Source organism: Caretta caretta, chromosome 14 (assembly GCF_965140235.1).
Source record: "Caretta caretta isolate rCarCar2 chromosome 14, rCarCar1.hap1, whole genome shotgun sequence".
Taxonomy (NCBI): Eukaryota; Metazoa; Chordata; order Testudines; family Cheloniidae; genus Caretta; species Caretta caretta.
Window position 1 is genome coordinate 48,340,851 of NC_134219.1, and position 18,679 is coordinate 48,359,529.

General features: G+C 49.0%; 1 protein-coding gene and 1 long non-coding RNA gene across 3 annotated transcripts; one reads left to right on the plus strand and one right to left on the minus strand.

Moving 5' to 3' along the window:
- Positions 1–289: 289 nt before the first annotated feature.
- On the minus strand, positions 290–2,964 carry LOC125629584 (T-cell antigen CD7-like). Its single transcript, XM_075119121.1, has 3 exons — positions 2,369–2,964; positions 548–886; positions 290–438 (listed from the first exon to the last, which is right to left on the minus strand). Exons 1-3 carry the CDS (start codon positions 2,433–2,435, stop codon positions 290–292), a joined length of 555 nt encoding a protein of 184 aa, XP_074975222.1. The 5' UTR covers positions 2,436–2,964.
- A 3,017-nt stretch (positions 2,965–5,981) lies between these two features.
- On the plus strand, positions 5,982–11,177 carry LOC142069164 (uncharacterized). 2 transcript variants are annotated; one of them, XR_012665006.1, is made up of 2 exons: positions 5,982–8,531; positions 9,052–11,177. It is a non-coding gene; the product is annotated as an uncharacterized LOC142069164 (long non-coding RNA). The 2 variants fall into 2 exon arrangements; XR_012665007.1 differs by having other exon boundaries at positions 5,982–7,003.
- The last annotated feature ends 7,502 nt before the right edge of the window (positions 11,178–18,679 follow it).

Consider the following 18,679-nt stretch of genomic DNA (forward strand, 5'->3'; position numbering starts at 1 on the left):
AAGCACTGTATGGAACAGGGCCCAGCCTGCATTCTCTTACCTTCGGCTGCCGCTGGCGGGGCTGCGAGGGGGGCGGCGCTGCGGAAGAAGGGAGAAGAATGAAACGTTAAAACGGAGGAGTGTGAGAGAGAGTCTGGGGTGAAGAGGGAAGCTGCAGAGATCTAGGGACGAGAGGAGAAGGAAGGACATGGGGGGTTCGTTATATGGACAGACAGCCCAGCATGGACCCAGCGGACAGACGCTAGGGTGCGTTCACTAGCAGAGTCCCTGGCCCATGGAGGCCAGGAGTTTAGCAGGAGGAAGGCTCCGGTTTGGTACCTCGGCGTCTCTTTAGGAGGAGGGTGGCCACCAGGCCGAGGATGAGAAGGAGCCCCAAGGAGATGGCGACCTGATACAGGAGCTCCCGGCCGCAGCACCCTACGGGGGCAGGTTCTTTACCTGGGCGATGGAGAGGAGATTTAGGGGATTCTCAGCCCCTTGAGCCAGCCAGTCCCCTGCCCTGGGGCCGCAGAGGGGGAAGACCCCATGCCCCCATTCCCCACCTCACCTGTGTCACTCTGGTTTCTCCCCATCACCTGCAGCTCGGTGCCCGCTCCTGTCCCGCTCTCTCCCTGGTGGATGCTGATCTGACACCGATAGAGACCAGAGTCCCGCTGCTCCAACTCCGACAGGGTCAGCGTGGCCTCCCCTTTCCGGAGCAGATCCAGGTCGGACACATTGAGCCGTCCGCTGTAGAAGGGATGGTGAGATTCCAGCACAACCCCGGGTGCTATGGTCCAGATCACTTTTGTCACGCTGCCCTGTCTGTACTTGAAGAAGCAGCTGAGGTTCACGGTCTCGCCGGGGGACGCTCGGAGGACAGCTGGGCTCTGAAGCACTGTGAGACCTTCATGAACCAAGGCAATAAACATTACAGCAGGAAAGGAAAACTACGACCAGTGATATTAAGACATGCCCCAGCCACCCGAAACCTTAGCAGCACAGAGAGAAGAAGCTAAGGGGAAAGAATTGTGCGTTCCTGTCCCCCTTGCCATTGCTCACAACACTCCCGATAACACACTGCACAGGGCTTTCACTTCCACCCCAACAGAGACCCAACATCAACACTGCTCTGGGCACGGCAGATGCTCACAGAGACGTTACATGTCAAATCACTCAGGACAGCTAAGTCCAAAGCAGACTGCGAGGAATTACAAAGGGATCTCACTAAACTCGGTGACTGGGCAACAAAATGGCCGATGAAACTCAAGGGTGGAAAATGCAAAGTCATGTACATTGGAAAACAGAATCCCAACTATACATAGAAACTGATGGGGTCTCAATTAGCTGTTACCACTCAAGAGAGATCTTGGAGTCGTTGTGGATAGTTCTCTGCAAACATTCACTCAATGTGCAATGTCAGTGAAAAAAGTCACCAGACTGTGAGCATCCATTAGGAAAGGGAGAGAGAAAAAGACAGAAAATATCCTATTGCCTCTATATAAATCCAAGGTACGCCTGCACCTTGGACCCTGCGTGCGGTTTTGGTCGCCTCAAATCAAAATAAGATACATTAGAATTGCAAAAGGTGCAGAGAAGGCACGGGTATGGAACGGCTTCCCCCTTACAAGGACCAGGAAACCCCCTTACAAATTAAAGTGGCAGCTGGTCATTTTAACTACACCACAAACACATGCCTCCACTTTATACAATTTGTACTTCAAACTAGAGGGGGTCAGAATTTGTCCTGACGGAACATTTCCCTCTTGGGAAATGCCGTCTCATCGAAAGGGAGACAATTGGTTTAAAAATGGGGGAGAGAAAGCATTTTCGATAGGGTCAATAGGGAATTATTTGATTTTGCATTTCCACACTGGTTTGATTTGATATTATTAAGAGGAGTCAATACTGAAATGAAATATTTGTTTTATGGAAACAGACTACTTCTCATTGACCTGATGGGACATATCCATATCTATCTATGCATCCATGCACGCATCCTCCACCCCTAGATCTAGATAGATAGATACATAGATAGATATAGATATTCTTTTTGGGGTGGGATGGATGGGTACATAGATAAAAAGATAGATGAGATGTAGGGGTAGGGTGAATGGGTAGGCATAGATGGATCTAGGGATAGGGTATATGCACAGAGAGGGCTGAATATAGTGGAGTGGGGTAGAAGGACAGATGGACAGACAGAGATGGATCTAGGGATGGGGTAGGTCGATGGATGGACACACAGAGATGGATCTAGGGGTTGGGCAGATGGACAGAAGGACAGACAGAGATGGATCTAGGGGTTGGGTAGGTGGATGGACGGATGGACACAAAGAGATGGATCTTGGGATGGGTAAGTGGATGGATGGATACATAAAATTAGTACCTGCTCCCCAGGTGGGGATGAGGAGGACGGCGCAGAGGACGGTGCTCAGGGCAAGCAGCTGCTCCATGGTCCCTGCTCTCTGGGGAGCTCCGCAGCCCAGCTCAGCTCAGCCTCAGCATCCTCCGGAAATGTCACCTCGGGGAGGGGCCGGTGGAAAGTTTTGTGGCCTGAGCTTCTGAGATGGCTGCAGCAAAAGGCTGGGGACGAGGGCTGGACGGGGGTGGGGGGGTGCATTCCTCTGGCCCTCGCTGGGAGGAGAGTGGGGTCTAGTGCTTAGAGCAAGGGCAGATGGGGGGCTGGGAGCCAGGATTCCTGGGTTCAGTCCTCAGTTCATTCTCTCATCTTGGGTCATGCTCCTTACCCTCTCTGGGATATTTTGTCATGAGGAATAACATTATTTTACAGAAAGGAATTTTTGCTGAATATCTTTTATTTTCACATCCTGAGGTATGTTTATTTTTTGCAACACGTATCTCTTGCCATCGGCGTATTCCTTCTAAAAAACCAAACATGCTCCGGACAGTCTTTATCTGCTTTATACAGAAATGTTTTGTACAGAAATGTTTTCTGATGAAGTGACCTGTGGCTCAGGAAAGCTTATGCTCAAATAAATCGGTTAGTCTCTCAGGTGCCACAAGTCCTCCTGTTCTTCTTGTATGAGAAGGGAAACAGGAACACGACCACATTGCTTTCATGGCTAAATGCCAAGATTCCTGTACTATATACAACAGTGATATCTACATTCAGTTGATGTTAATTGGGTTCCAAATGTTTGCTGGAGCTTATAGATATTTAGGTCAGAAGGGACCATTATGATCATCGAGTCCGACCTCCTGCACAATGCAGGCCACAGAATTTCACCCACCCACTCCTGCGATAAACCTCTCACCTGAGTCTGAGCTACTGAAGTCCTCAAATCGTAGTTTAAAAAGACTTTAGGGAGCAGAGAATCCTCCAGCAAGTGACCCGTGCCCCACGCTGCAGAGGAAGGCGAAAAACCTCCAGGGCCTCTTCCAATCTGCCCTGGGGGAAAATTCCTTCCTGTCCCCACATATGGCGATCAGCTGAACCCTGAGCATATGGGCAAGATTCACCAGCCAGATACTACAGAAAATTCTTTCCTGTATGGATCCAGTAGCTCTTTTCTATAGATCTTGGCAAGATCACGTGAGACATACGGGAATCCTGCTGCAACAGCAGATCCAATCCACTGTTATTCTCACCAAGTTTTACCTTGAGTTTGTAAAGAGATTCAATCACGTTATGGACCATGACGTGGATAAACCATTTCTGTTCTACACTGGTACGGCCTCTAACCCAATACTTGCTGTACTAAGACAGAACCAAGGGTGGGGAGCTCTTGGGATGCACTCAGCGATGTTTGTGTCGTCCCTTCCTGCATCAATTTTGCGTTGGGGGTGTGACGTTATGAGTGTAATATATCTCATTGAAAGGTGACAGGGCCAGAAAGAGTCAATGAACTCCCAGACTGACCTGATCCAAGGCCGAACTTCAAAGGCTGGTTCGAAAGATCTGTAAATGAATGGTTTCAGAGTAACAGCCGTGTTAGTCTGTATTCGCAAAAAGAAACGGAGGACTTGTGGCACCTTAGAGACTAACCCATTTATTTGAGCATGAGCTTTCGGGTGCATCCGATGAAGTGAGCTGTAGCTCACGAAAGCTCATGCTCAAATAAATGGGTTAGTCTCTAAGGTGCCACAAGTCCGCCTTTTCTTTCTGTAAATGAATAGAGCTTTGAAATGCAAGGAGGGGAACTGCCTTGTTTTGACTTCTGAGTAACCAGGGAGGTCGTACAGAGGCAGTTTGGGGCTGGCTGGGTAAATCTCAGTATTGGAATATCCACCAGCTGTTGGGGTTTGTCTTCCTCGTTCTGTTTGCCGTTCACCCTGATTGAGTGACCTCAGCTGGCTCCCACGGGCACCATCCTCACACTGCAGCTGTGGGGAGAGAGTGAGGAGAGGTGGAGCCGGGGGGAGGGCTGGGAGTCAGGACTCCTGGGTTCTATCCTAAGTTCTGGTTCAGTGTGGTCTAGCAGAAAAAGACTCCCATGCCCCCCTGACTCTAACCCCCTAGTCCCCACTCCCATCGCAGAGCTGGGAGAGAACCCAGGAGTCCAGACCCTTTGTCATCCTTCAGTTCAGGTCTGTGCAGAGCCTGGCACGACAGGGGTCCCGATCTTTCCCAGAGGGGAGGGGTCTGTGCAGCACTGAGCAGCATGAGGGAGGGTCCATTTGCGACTGGTACTTTCTGCAGTTTCTGTGGTGGGCTGAAACGTGCCGAGTTCTTCGGGGCTCTGTCTTCACTTTCACCCCTGCGCATCATGGTGAGAAACAGGAAATTCAGCCTCTTGCATGGCTGCAGCTTCTGCAAAGGTGGCAGCTGGGGGGGGCCTGGGGGAAGGGGGGACCAGGGGTGAGTTACAATCAGCTACAGAAGTGTCGGAGTCAGGGCCGGGTGCCACGCACAAATAACTGACCACGGTTTCCGTCCCATGAGCTGGAGTCGATCTCTAGGTGCTCAGCTTGCAGAGCCAAAAATGCTTCCAGTCTTCACAGGTGCAAAGAAATCTCTCTAACCAGGGGCGGGGGGGACCCATGCCTGAGTCTGCAGAGAGCGTGAGCTGATCGCTCTGAGAGGGGGGAGCTGCCCCGAATGTGATCCAGGCAGCGATGGGAGTGGGCTGGCTCGGGGGGGGTCTCTCCTGCTAGAATTTTACTTTCCACCCAAATTTCCTATTTCTCACCTTTTTGTCCCAATTCAGGAGAAAAACAAGTGTTAAAATATAGATGGAAAATCTGTTTTCTGAACATCTGACCTGGGAGTGCTTGAAATTCCACCCAACACCCCTTCCTCATGTAGTCTGAGACGGGGTGAACAGCCTTATTTTCTAGCCTTCTATTACCTCCTCTTCTCTGTTTCAATCTCTCCCCCTACATCGAGTCTGTACCTAGGGTGTTTTCAAAACAATCATTTGCACTGGGGAAAAGTCAGAAGCCTGAAGAAACTCGCCCCGTTCGTTCTGCTAGAACTTTCCTCTCAGCCAGGTGTGTCGTCCATTCCCAAGACAGATATATTTCCGAGTGCAAACCTGTTTGTTTCAATAACACTGATATTTACGTGAGGAGAAGCAAATATGTTCCATAAATGCAACTACCCCTGGGGTGAAGCTTGACAGGTGTTATTATATAGAGAACATTATTTTTATCAAGAAAAATCATGAATTCCCATAAATGCAGCTAGCACGGGGGTGGAGCATATTGTGTCAGCTCTTATATATAGATGTAAACACACACACATATATACATATACACACACACACACTTTTTGTCCATGAGAAAACACATCATTTTCCATAATTATTTTTTTCTGAAAATATTTTTGCTAAAGAGAAACATTTTCCCCCGAAGTATTTTCCTTTTTAAAGTGATATCGGTTTTGTCAACGAGAACAGTTCACAAAGATATGTTTTCGTTGAAAGCCATTTCTGCACCAAAAGAACATTGCTTCATGTAAAACATTTTGAAATAACATTTTATCACGAGTGTTAGGATATAGATATTCAGGCCTGTCTGTAAAGGCCTGTACTCTAAGAATTTAGGTGTATTCTTATCACTTGGCTAGTGATAGAGGTATGAAAGAAAGAATCAAAATCACTGTCTGCTGGTGTAAGGGCCTTCTCTTACTGTGACAGTCTGAGGCCCTGTTCTTAGGCTAAGGCCTTTGGCTAAGCAGCAGAGGCAGCCATAAGCTGGGAAGCGACCAGTCACCTCCTCACATTGCAAACTAGTCACATTGAAATAAGGTGCTATTGGGCTGTCAGGCACTATCAGGACAGGATTGTATTCCTATCACCTCCAGAGAAAGGGAAGTGCCTAGAAAATGTAAAAGGAAACTTAGTTTGATAGCATCCTGTCTGGCAAGAACTCACTTATCAACAGCCGGGATGTGAAATCCTCACTTCTGTATTGTTTTGTCATTATAGTTCCCACTTTGCTGTTGTTTGTCTGTATAATCTCTGTCTGGTTCTGTGATTGTTCCTGTCTGCTGTATAATTAATTTTGCTGGGTGTAAACTAATTAAGGTGGTGGAATATAATTGGTTAAATAATCATGTTACAATATGTTAGGATTGGTTAGTTAAATTTCAGGAAAATGATTGGTTCAGGTATAGCTAAGCAGAACTCAAGTTTTACTATATAGTCTGTAGTCAATGAGGAAGTGACGGGGTGTGGGTGGGGGTGGGCATGTGGGTGTGTGAGATGGGAACAGGGAATGGGGGTAAGAAAATTGGAATCATGTTTTGCTAAAGGGGGAAATGGGAACAGGGAATGGGAGTAAGGAAGTTGGAATCATGCTTGGCTAAGGGCAGGAATGGGATCAGGGACACAGGTGTAAGGCTCTGTGGTGTCAGAGCTGGGAAGGAGGATACTAAGGAAGGAAACTGGAATCATGCTTGCTGGAAGTTCACCCCAATAAACATCGAATTGTTTGCACCTTTGGACTTCGGGTATTGTTGCTCTCTGTTGATGCGAGAAGGACCAGGGAAGTAAGTGGGTGAAGGAATAAGCCCCCTAACATCTTGGTGCCGGTGACTCGGATGCATCGCATTGGATAGGTGAGTGGCAGCCTGTAAGTCCCCCTCCCCAACAGTCCGCGCAGCTGCTTGGAGGGGGTCTCGCGAACTCTCGTGATGGTAGTTGTGGGCTCTGGCAAGCCAGGGTAAAGGATTTTTTGGATAAATGGATAAGGGAGGACCAGGGCCCATACCAGGTACAGGGGTCAACCTGGGATAAGATTAAAAAGGAAATGGAGGAAGTGTTAGGGGACCCAGAGGTATGGGGGGTGGCTGAGGAGCCCACCCTCCTTGGTATATGGGTAGGGGAAGAAGGTCCCTGCTCATGGGGACTGAATGCCTCCCAGGGAAAAGAGGCACTTCAGTCTGCTTGAGAGGTTTGAAGTGAGGGCAGCATTATGGGAAGCTGCCAGTAATCTTTCAAGTTTGGTGCTGCTTCAGCAAGGGCTGCTGAAGGGTTGTAAATTAGTTAGGGATAGTGAAAGATGATTTGGCACAAAAGGGTTTAAGGTCAAAAGCAGAGTTAACAGACCACCTTTAGAGACTGGATCTGAGACTTGGTCCTAGGGGAGTGGAGGGAAAAAAAAAAAAAAGTTTCAAAGTGCAACCTGCCTTTCCACACTCTTTTGTTTTTCTGAAGTTTTAATGGAGGGTACTTTGGATACGTATGTGAGATGTCAAGAAGGAAGTTTTTGTTTAATGATAAAACCCAGGTATATAAATGTCACTGTATGTGCAACTCTGTGCAGTCACATTGGATGGAAGCTTGGTCATTAAATTTTCCAAGGGGGTCAGGTCGAGCGGCTACTATCACCACTACGCTTCTGTCCCCAGAAGCCTTTATAGCTATTCTGAGGGAAAATGGGCCCTTTTCCCACAGAAATGGTCTATAAGGGACTGCTGCAGGCAGCAGGCGGAGAGAGAATCTGAGCAAAATTATTTGACTATTGGGTAATGTAATCAAAATCACTAAAGGATGGAAGAGGTTTCTTTTGGAACTTAACTTGGCTGCCCCTAGTTGTGTCTAGTTGTACAAGATGGAAGTGTAATCGGGGTACAGTTGTGTAAAAAAGAGTAATCACAGTGCAAGGGATGTTAGGCAAAACAGAATTTTGTGTGTGTGTGCACAGGTAAAAGAAAAGGAAAAGGGGAGGAATGGTGGGAACACTGAGCCTTGGGATGGCTCTGGGGGATCAGATTGTTGCTTTGGTGGGTTCTGCATGACAACTCTGTAGGCATGGGGGAGGCAGTTATACCTTGTGTAAAATTAATTTGGCTAATATGATGTTATGGAGGTTAAACTATATGGAAGGAATTTGCATTTTCCCAGGACATGTGCAGTGTATATTGGAAAAGGAGTAAAAGAAATGCAAATAAAACATGGTACTTCATTAAAATCCTAATAGGGCTCCAAAAGGAGCCACAATAGGTTGTGCTTTCTTTTTCAGATCGCTGTGTTTTGGAGCAGGAGATGAAAGTGGAAAGTGATCAGAACTCTGGTGGAAGTAAAATGCTTCCCTTTTAAGACAGTGTCTGAGCTGCTAACAGCTTTGGATCCAAAAGCAAGCTAGTAAGCCTCTGTGTGTAAATGCAAATTACCTAGCTGATGGGCACAAAGGAGCTGCAAATAACTGAATACATCTGGTCAGCAAACAAGCTACTAGAAGACTCAGATTATGGCCCTTCAGGAAAGGGAGGTGAAAAAAACAAGTCAAGCCTGAAAATAAGGGGGACAGGTTAACCTTAAGGGGGGTGTGTGTGTGTGTGTGTGTACAGTGCTAAAATCTGAAGCTGTGTCTCAGCTATTACCTGAGAATAAACTTAAAGCTTGGTACAGCAGAGAAACTATTGCAAACTTGGTCTGTTGTACAAGAGGGGAAACTGAGGTACACCATCTCATGAATTTCATAAATGACCAGTGAGTGAGGTAATTCACTAGCCTGACTATAGAACAAAATAAGGACAGTCTGGAGGTAATTCTTCTGTTTTTCCTGCAAGTAGCAAGGACATTTGTAAAAGAAAGTGGTATTATTATTAAGCAATAATCTGTCCCCACCATGGAGAAGGAAATTGTTTCTTTTGTTTTTCAGACACTCTACAAGCAAGCTGGCACCAGCGGGAAAAATAACCCAGAATACCATGGATCTATGTTTTGTGTTGTTTGTCTGTGGTGTTTGTCTTGTTGCTAGCATTGTTGTGTTTTAATGAACAGAAAACCTCATGATGTGGGTGGGGGATGGCTTCCAAAGGCTGGCCTTGAGGGGGAAGATGTGTATGGGAATGCAAATTCTCAACTAGGAGGCCAGCACCTGTGTAATAGCTACCGTGGTACCTGGAAATGGAATGGCAACTAAGGTGGCCCCCACAAGCCCTATGGAAATAATGAGAAGGGGAGAAGCTCACTGGGAGTTAATGGAGGTGTGTGTAAAATAGTGTAAATCAATAGAAGATGTTTGGATGTGCCCCTCTCCTATGACTATAGAGGAGCAGGATCAATGGCCTATGCAAGGGGTGGACAATTGGGTGTACTGTGTATAAGGTGTTTTGCTGGGAATGTACATATTACTGGGGGCACAATTACACCAGCCCATAACCAAACTACACCCATCTACATGCTGCTATATGGACTTTGGTGCACAAATGGATCTGTGAATCTTATTGCTGTGAATAAGCCAGGGCTTACTGCCTGATTCCATACCAAGTGGTCAAGCTGGTTTGGACAATATCCCATTTCTCTGTGAACATTCAATGAACTTGTGATATGGACAAAAGCATACACAACTTGCAGGAGCAGCTTGTTGCAACTGCCAGCAACTGGACACAAGATCGTGACCCCATCGAAGGAGGAGAGGCAGTATTTTGGGGGTGTCTCGGATGTTGGACCATACTGCAGTGGTCAGGACTCGGTGTTGCTGTGGATTTTGTATTGTTAACTGTACTTGTGTTACGTTGCATAGGGAGATAACCTATTAGGAATGTAATAAGCCCTCCAAACCCTGCAGTGTACTAGACAACCCGGACCCAACCTTCTCAGGCCCACTCTAATGGGAAGTCTGGAACACTAATTGGAATAGGTGTGGTATGCCCGTATGAGAGAAGGTGCAGGGCACTATACTACCCAAGGGGCAGTGGGACAAATGGAATATCGACACCTTCCACCTTGATGCCTGGCCCTATCAGGAAATGTGTCACCATATGTCCTATGCTTTTCCAGGGATACCTGGGCAGGAGGATCCCAAAAGAAAAAGAAAAAAAAAGGGGTGGAGTGTTAGGATATAGATATTCAGGCCTGTCTGTAAAGGCCTATACTCTAAGAATTTAGGTGTATTCTTATCACTTGGCTAGTGATAGAGGTATGAAAGAAAGAATCAAAATCACTGTCTGCTGGTGTAAGGGCCTTCTCTTACTGTGACAGTCTGAGGCCCTGTTCTTAGGCTAAGGCCTTTGGCTAAGCAGCAGAGGCAGCCATAAGCTGGGAAGCGACCAGTCACCTCCTCACATTGCAAACTAGTCACATTGAAATAAGGTGCTATTGGGCTGTCAGGCACTATCAGGACAGGATTGTATTCCTATCACCTCCAGAGAAAGGGAAGTGCCTAGAAAATGTAAAAGGAAACTTAGTTTGATAGCATCCTGTCTGGCAAGAACTCACTTATCAACAGCCGGGATGTGAAATCCTCACTTCTGTATTGTTTTGTCATTATAGTTCCCACTTTGCTGTTGTTTGTCTGTATAATCTCTGTCTGGTTCTGTGATTGTTCCTGTCTGCTGTATAATTAATTTTGCTGGGTGTAAACTAATTAAGGTGGTGGAATATAATTGGTTAAATAATCATGTTACAATATGTTAGGATTGGTTAGTTAAATTTCAGGAAAATGATTGGTTCAGGTATAGCTAAGCAGAACTCAAGTTTTACTATATAATCTGTAGTCAATGAGGAAGTGACGGGGTGTGGGTGGGGGTGGGCATGTGGGTGTGTGAGATGGGAACAGGGAATGGGGGTAAGAAAATTGGAATCATGTTTTGCTAAAGGGGGAAATGGGAACAGGGAATGGGAGTAAGGAAGTTGGAATCATGCTTGGCTAAGGGTAGGAATGGGAACAGGGACACAGGTGTAAGGCTCTGTGGTGTCAGAGCTGGGAAGGAGGATACTAAGGAAGGAAACTGGAATCATGCTTGCTGGAAGTTCACCCCAATAAACATCGAATTGTTTGCACCTTTGGACTTCGGGTATTGTTGCTCTCTGTTGATGCGAGAAGGACCAGGGAAGTAAGTGGGTGAAGGAATAAGCCCCCTAACAACGAGCTCTTGTGTTCCAGAAACGTTTGACTTGATAGAACTGGTTTTAAATAAGCGAAGGGAAAACCTCTGCCCAGATCCCAGCTGGTGTCAAACGGCCGCGCCTCCACTGACCTCAGCGGGGCCAGGTACTGAGCGTCTGGAAATCCGTTCCACTGAAGTCAGAAGCGCTACGGCCGACGGATCCCAGCAGGGATCTGGCCCCATTGACTTAGATGGAGCTACGGCCAATTGACTCCCTGGCTGATCGTTTCTCCTGTGCTCTCTCTCTCCGCTGCTGTGTTCTCTTTGGGTTTCTGCGTCTCCTCCCTCTGCTGCTGGACAGGACGGGACAGTGTCCTGCTGCTCCCTCAGCTCTCCATTCGGCTGTCGGACAGACGGACCGCTCAGCAAGCTTCTCTCTGCTTTTCTCTCCTTCTCATCACCGTCCACTCGCTCTCCACCTACCCCTTGGCTGTCTGCTGACACAGCGACGTTTATACCGACCTGTCAGGCACAGACGCCCTTCCGTGGGTGCTCTGGGGCTGTAGCACCCATGGGGGAAAATTAGTGGGTGCTCTGCACACACCAGCAACCAAGCTCCACTCCCCCCCCCACCTCACATCACCAAACCTCCACCTCATCCCCTGAGTGCGTCCCTGCTTCCCTGCCCACCTCCCAGCACTTGCTGCCGCAAAACAGCTGTTTCGTGGCGGAACAAGCTCCGGGAGGGAGGGGGGAGGAGCGGGGACTCCGCGCACTCAGGGGAGGAGGCGGAGAAGAGGCAGGGCAGGGGCGGGGATTTGGAGAGGGGGGTTGGAATGGGGGCAGGGAGGGGGCAGAGTTGGGGCGGGGCCTTTGGGAAAGGGGTTGGAATGGGGGCGGGGCAAGGGCGGAGTCGGGGCGGGACCGGGGGCAGACGGGGGTCGAGTTGGGAGGCCGCGGTTGGCGCCTCTGCTGCCCAACTGCCCGCCTTCCAGACGGTCCGTTCTGTTTTTAGCCCGCAGCCGTTGTTTCCCTCAGCGTTCGGATCGGCTGACCTTTGCCCCCCTTCGCTTTTCCCGCCAATTCTACCTGTTAGCGCTGTGGGATCTGCCGCTCCGCGCGTGGGCCTGACTCTTGCTCGTTTACAATGAAAGCCAGGGATACACCATGGAGCCCGGGGGATTTCTCTGGCATCAGCATCCTCCACGCAGGTGTTCGACCTGCAAGTTATTGCACCTGGTTTCTCACGTTTAGACAAAAAGGGAAGCAGCTCAGGGGGTAGCATAAGGAAATCTCAAAATTCGGGGTCAAGAGTTCATCAGTTTCTGGTGCGTTACTCAAGTGAGTTTCGTCTCCATATTTTTCAAAGGGGACGTGTGTTTGTTTCATATCTAGAGAGGAACTGACTGATTTGCGAACACTTCAGCTGTGTCTGTAACAACCTGATGTTCCAGGAGAGGAGAAGTGGAGGGGAGGCCAGGAGGCCACAAGGAGGGCGGAAGTGACGTGGAAGCGGTGTCACGCCGCCTGCCACGATGGGGCGTTTGCCCACAGCCTTGGTGCAAAGCCCGACAGGGTCCGGGTGGGAAACAGGAGGCCTCGAGGGAAAGTTTCGGGGTGTGTTTGGTTCTGCAGCGGTTAAATGGCCCCAAGGAGAGCAGGTGGTGGGGGAGGGGGACAGAAGACCGTCCATGGAGTGGGCCCAAGGCAGGGCGGGAGTGGACCGGATGTGGCGTCAGGATTATGGACGACTTGCCCACCGTTGGGTGCCACGCTCTCGATGATCCGTGTGGGAAAGACGAGGGGGAGGGTTCCGGGGTGTGGTGGGTCCCGCAGGACTTAAAGGGGCGGGGGGGCAGGTGAAACTGGGATTAACGCTCCAAAGGGAGGGGGAGACAGTGGAAGTGGATCTCAGTGAGGGCGGAAACAAACTGGAAGTGGCATCAACCCCTCTAACCTCAACGAAGGACTTGCCCATAGTTCCTCATGGGGTCCGGGTGGGAAACAGGAGCCGCGTTGGAAGGTTCCGGGATGTATTTGGGGCGGGGTATCAGAAAGGGAGTGAGTCCCCTTCCCCAGGCCAGGGACGATGGGGAGGTGATAGGTGGGGAGGGGAGAAAAGTGCGGGAGGGATAAAAGTCCCACAAAAATGGTAAATACCCAAAGGGGAAAAAAATCAAAGACCAATTTGCCCCCTGGTGTTTCAATTACTTCTCAACATTGCTGGTTGATTTTCCCCAGTGATTTCTATTAAGTTCCTTCTTTTTCTCGCTTTTTTCCTTCTTCCCCCACTCATCATTTAAAAAAATAACATTTGCAAGGGGGGCAAAATTCCAATTTACAGGGGAGAAAAGTTTTTCATGAAAAAAAGTATTGTTTTGGTGGGGGGGGGGAGGGAAATGTCCCAATTTTCAGGGATAAAATGAAACATTTTCACTGGGCGGGGGGAGGATGATGTTCCAGAACAAAATATCATATTTTCAGGAAAATATCATTTTTTTATACGGAAAAAGGTTCATTTTCTGAAAATCAAATTTTCAGAAATGATTGTAAGATTTTGGACCACGACAAAGGGACTGAAGAGAAGAGGGAAGTGAGGGAGAAAAAGCAAAAGTTTTTACCCAAACACATTTTTTCTAAAAACTCTGAAAACAGACAATTTTTCACACAAAGAAATTATTTAATTTTTAGACCAAAAAAAAATCACTTTCTTTGAGCCATTGGTTGGAGCACTCACGCTGGTCGCTCAGACCAGTTCCACCGCCCACACGATGCTGAGCTGGGCGAGCGTTTCTCTTCGTGCTCAGTTAGGAAGAGGGACCAGACGCTGTGTTAATTACCCCCAGCTGGTCACGCTCCACAGGGAGGCGTTGCAATCACTCCGTAGTGGACAGGGAAATAACACACAAGGACGTGATATAGTTATATCCAGGAGGCCCCGGAGAAGGCATTTCCTGAGGGTCAGACCATGCCCTAGTAGATTATTCCCTGCCGTAGAGAGGACTAGTTGGGTTTTGTTGGGGTTCACATGGACTTTCACACCCATAATTTTCTTCTGCTCTCCCTCAAACCCTGTGAGGGTCTCCTCCTGTGGGGAATTCCCTCCTGGCGGCGTGGCTGTGAGTGTGAGGGACTCAGCTGGTGCTGGGTGCGGAGGGACTCAGCGCCGCTGGGTGTGGTTGGAGGTGTGTTCCCTGCGTCCTGGAGTCTGGATTTTAATCTCTGCGTACTGCACGCTCTCGCTCTCCTCGGCCCCCCCGGCTGCCGTGGCCCTGTGTTGGACAGACACACTGTGAGGACGCCATCACCCCAGATCTGGTCCCTTAATTCTGGTCAATTTAGGCAGCTCCCAGGGAGCAAATCCCACAGTGTTACCCCAGATTGGAGGGGTTGGGAGCCAGGACTCCTGGGTTCTCTCCCCAGCTCTGGGAGAGGAGTGGGGTCGAGTTGGGTAGACCAGGGGGGCTGGGAGCCAGGATGCCTGGGTTCACTCCTCTCACTGTATTGTACCAGTCCTTATTGGCACCCGGAGACCAGACCCAAGCACTGTATGGAACAGGGCCCAGCCTGCATTGTCTCACCTTCGGCTGCCGCTGGCGGGGCTGCGAGGGGGGCAGCGCTGCGGAAGAAGGGAGAAGAAAGAAACGTTAAAACGGAGGAGTGTGAGAGAGAGTCTGGGGTGAAGAGGGAAGCTGCAGAGATCTAGGGATGGGAGGAGAAGGAAGGACGTGGTGGGGTTAGATATATGGACAGACAGCCCAGCATGGACCCAGAGGACAGACGGCCACTAGGGTGCGTTCACTAGCAGAGTCCCTGGCCCATGGAGGCCAGGAGTTTAGCAGGGGGAAGGCTCCGGTTTGGTACCTCGGCGTCTCTTCAGGAGCAGGGTGGCCACCAGGCCAAGGATGAGAAGGAGCCCCAAGGCAATGGCGACCTGGTACAGGAGCTCCCGGCCGCAGCACCCTATGGGGGCAGGTTCTTTACCTGGGCGATGGAGAGGAGATTTAGGGGATTCTCAGCCCCTTGAGCCAGCCAGTCCCCTGCCCTGGGGCCGGAGAGGGGGAAGGCCCCGTACCCCCATTCCCCACCTCACCTGTGTCACTCTGGTTTCTCCCCATCACCCGCAGCTCAGTGCCCGCTCCTGTCCCGCTCTCTCCCTGGCGGATGCTGATCTGACACCGATAGAGACCAGAGTCCCGCTTCTCCAGCTTCGACAGGGTCAGTGTGGCCTCCCCTTTCTGGAGCAGATCCAGGTCGGACATATTGAGCCGTCCGCTGTAGAAGGGATGGTGAGATTCCAGCACAACCCCGGGTGCTCTAGTCCACTTCACATTGACCATGCTGCCCCATCTATACTTGAAGGAGCAGATGAGTGTCGCGGTCTCGCCGACGTACGCTCGGACAACGGGGCTCTGACGCACTGTGAGACCTTCGTGAACCAGCAAAAAACATTACAGCAGCAAAGGAAAACGACGACGAGTGGTATCAAGACACGCCCCAGCCGCCTGAAACCTTAGCAGCACAGAGAGAAGAGGCTAAGGGGAAAGAATTGTGCGTTCCTGTCCACCTTGCTATTGCTCACAACACTCTCGATAACACACTGCACAGGGCTTTCACTTCCACCCCAACAGAGACCCGACATCAACACTGCTCTGGGCACGGCAGATGCTCACAGAGACGTTAGGCGTCAAATCACTCAGGACAGCTAAGTCCAAAGCAGACTGCGAGGAATTACAAAGGGATCTCACTAAACTGGGTGACGGGGCAACAAAATGGCCGATGAAACTCAATGGTGGAAAATGCAAAGTCATGCACATTGGAAAACAGAATCCCAACTGTACATACACACTGATGGGGTCTCAATTAGCTGTTACCGCTCAAGAGAGATCTTGGAGTCGTTGTGGATAGTTCTCTGCAAACATCCACTCCATCTGTAGCATCAGTGAAAAAAGTCACCCGACTGTGAGCATCCATTAGGAAGGGGAGAGATAAAAAGACAGAAAATATCCTATCGCCTCTATATAAATCCATGGTACGCCCGCACCTTGGACCCTGCGTGCAGTTTTGGTCGCCTCAAATCAAAAAAAGTTACATTAGAATTGCAAAAGGTACAGAGAAGGGCAACCAAAACAATGAGGGGTATGAAACGGCTTCCCCCTTACAAGGACCAGGAAACCCCCTTACAAATTAAATTGGCAGCTTGTCATTTTAACCCTTTTAAATACACCACAAACACATGCCTCCACATTATACAATTAGTGCTTCAAACCAGAGGGGGTCAGAATTCGTCCTGACAGAACGTTTTCCTCTTGGGAAATGCCGTCTCATCGACAGGGTGACAATTGGTTTAAAACTGGGGCAGAGAAAGCGTTTTGGATAGGGTCAATAGGGAATGATTTGATTTTGCATTTCCAGACTGGTTTGATTTGATATTATGAAGAAGAGTCAATACTGAAATGAAACATTTGTTTTATGGAAACAGAATACTTCTCATTGACCTGATGGGACATATCCATATCTATCTATGCATCCATACACACATCCTCCACCCCTAGATCTAGATAGATAGATACATAGATAGATATAGATATTCTTTTTGGGGTGGGATGAATGGGTACATAGATAAAAAGATAGATGAGATGTAGGGGTAGGGTGAATGGGTAGACAGAGATGGATCTAGGGATAGGGTATATGGACAGATAGGGCTGAATATAGTGGAGTGGGGTAGAAGGACAGATGGACAGGCAGAGATGGATCTTGGGATTGGGTAGGTGGATGAATGGACACACAGAGATGGATCTAGGGATGGGGTAGGTGGATGGATGGACAGACAGAGATGGATCTAGGGTTGCGGTAGGTGGATGGATGGACAGACAGAGATGGATCTAGGGGTGGGGTAGGTGGATAGATGGACACGTTAAATTAGTACCTGCTCCCCAGGTGGGGATGAGGAGGACGGCGCAGAGGACGGTGCTCAGGGCTGGCAGCTGCTCCATGGTCCCTGCTCTCTGGGGAGCTCCGCAGCCCAGCTCAGCTCAGCCTCAGCATCCTCCGGAAATGTCACCTCGGGGAGGGGCCGGTGGAAAGTTTTGTGGCCTGAGCTTCTGAGATGGCTGCTGCAAGAGGCTGGGGACGAGGGCTGGACGGGGGCGGGGGGGTGCATTCCTCTGGCCCGTGCTGGGAGGGGAGTGGGGTCTAGTGGTTAGAGCAAGGGGAGATGGGGGGCTGAGAGCCAGGACTCCTGGGTTCAGTCCTCAGTTCATTCTCTCATCTTGGGTCATGCTCCTTACCCTCTCTGGGATATTTTGTCATGAGGAATAACATTATTTTACAGAAAGGAATTTTTGCTTAATATCTTTTATTTTCACATACTGAGGTATATTTATTTTTTGCAACACGTATCTCTTGCCATCGGCGTATTCCTTCTAAAAAACCAAACATGCTCCGGACAGTCTTTATCTGCGTTATACAGAAATGTTTTGTACAGAAATGTTTTCTGATGAAGTGACCTGTGGCTCACGAAAGCTTATGCTCAAATAAATTTGTTAGTCTCTCAGATGCCACAAGTCCTCCTGTTCTTCTTGTATGAGAAGGGAAACAGGAACACGACCATATTGCTTTCATGGCTAAATGCCAAGATTCCTGTACTATAAACAACAGTAATATCTACCTTAAGTTGATGTTAATTGGGTTCCAAACGTTTGCTGGAGCTGACAGATATTTAGGTCGGAAGGGACCATTATGATCATCTAGTCCGACCTCCTGCACAACGCAGGCCACAGAATTTCACCCACCCACTCCTGCGATAAACCTCTCACCTGAGTCTGAGCTATTGAAGTCCTCAAATCCTGGTTTAAAGACTTCAGGGAGCAGAGAATCCTCCAGCAAGTGACCCGTGCCCCATGCTGCAGAGGAAGGCGAAAAACCCCCAGGGCCTCTTCCAATCTGCCCTGGGGGAAAATTCCTTCCCGACCCCAAATATGGCGATCAGCTGAACCCTGAGCATATGGGCAAGATTCACCAGCCAGATACTACAGAAAATTCTTTCCTGTATGGATCCAGTAGCTCTTTTCTATAGATCTTGGCAAGATCACGTGAGATATACGGGAATCCTGCTGCAACAGCAGATCCAATCCACTATTCTTCTCACCAAGTTTTACCTTGAGTTTATAAAGAGATTCAATCACGTTATGGACCATGACTTGGATAAACCATTTCTGTTCTACACTGGTACGGCTTCTAACCCAATACTTGCTGTAGTAAATCAGAACCAAGGGTGGGGAGCTCTTGGGATGCACTCAGCGATGTTTTGTCATCCCTTCCTGCATCCATTTTGCGTTGGGGGTGTGAAGTTATGACTGTAATATATCTCATTGAAAGGTGACAGGGCCAGAAAGAGTCAATGAACTCCCAGACTGACCTGATCCATGGCCGAACTTTAGAGGCTGCTTAGAC

Bases quoted from the DNA above. Each gene is read 5' to 3' on its own strand.
- LOC125629584 (XM_075119121.1), bottom strand. From the start codon at position 2,435: ATGGAGCAGCTGCTTGCCCTGAGCACCGTCCTCTGCGCCGTCCTCCTC. The intron at 887-2,368 runs GTACTAATTTTA...TGGTTCATGAAG, and splicing joins CATCCCCACCTGGGGAGCAG to GTCTCACAGTGCTTCAGAGC. The intron at 439-547 runs GTGAGGTGGGGA...TCCATCGCCCAG, and splicing joins GAGAAACCAGAGTGACACAG to GTAAAGAACCTGCCCCCGTA.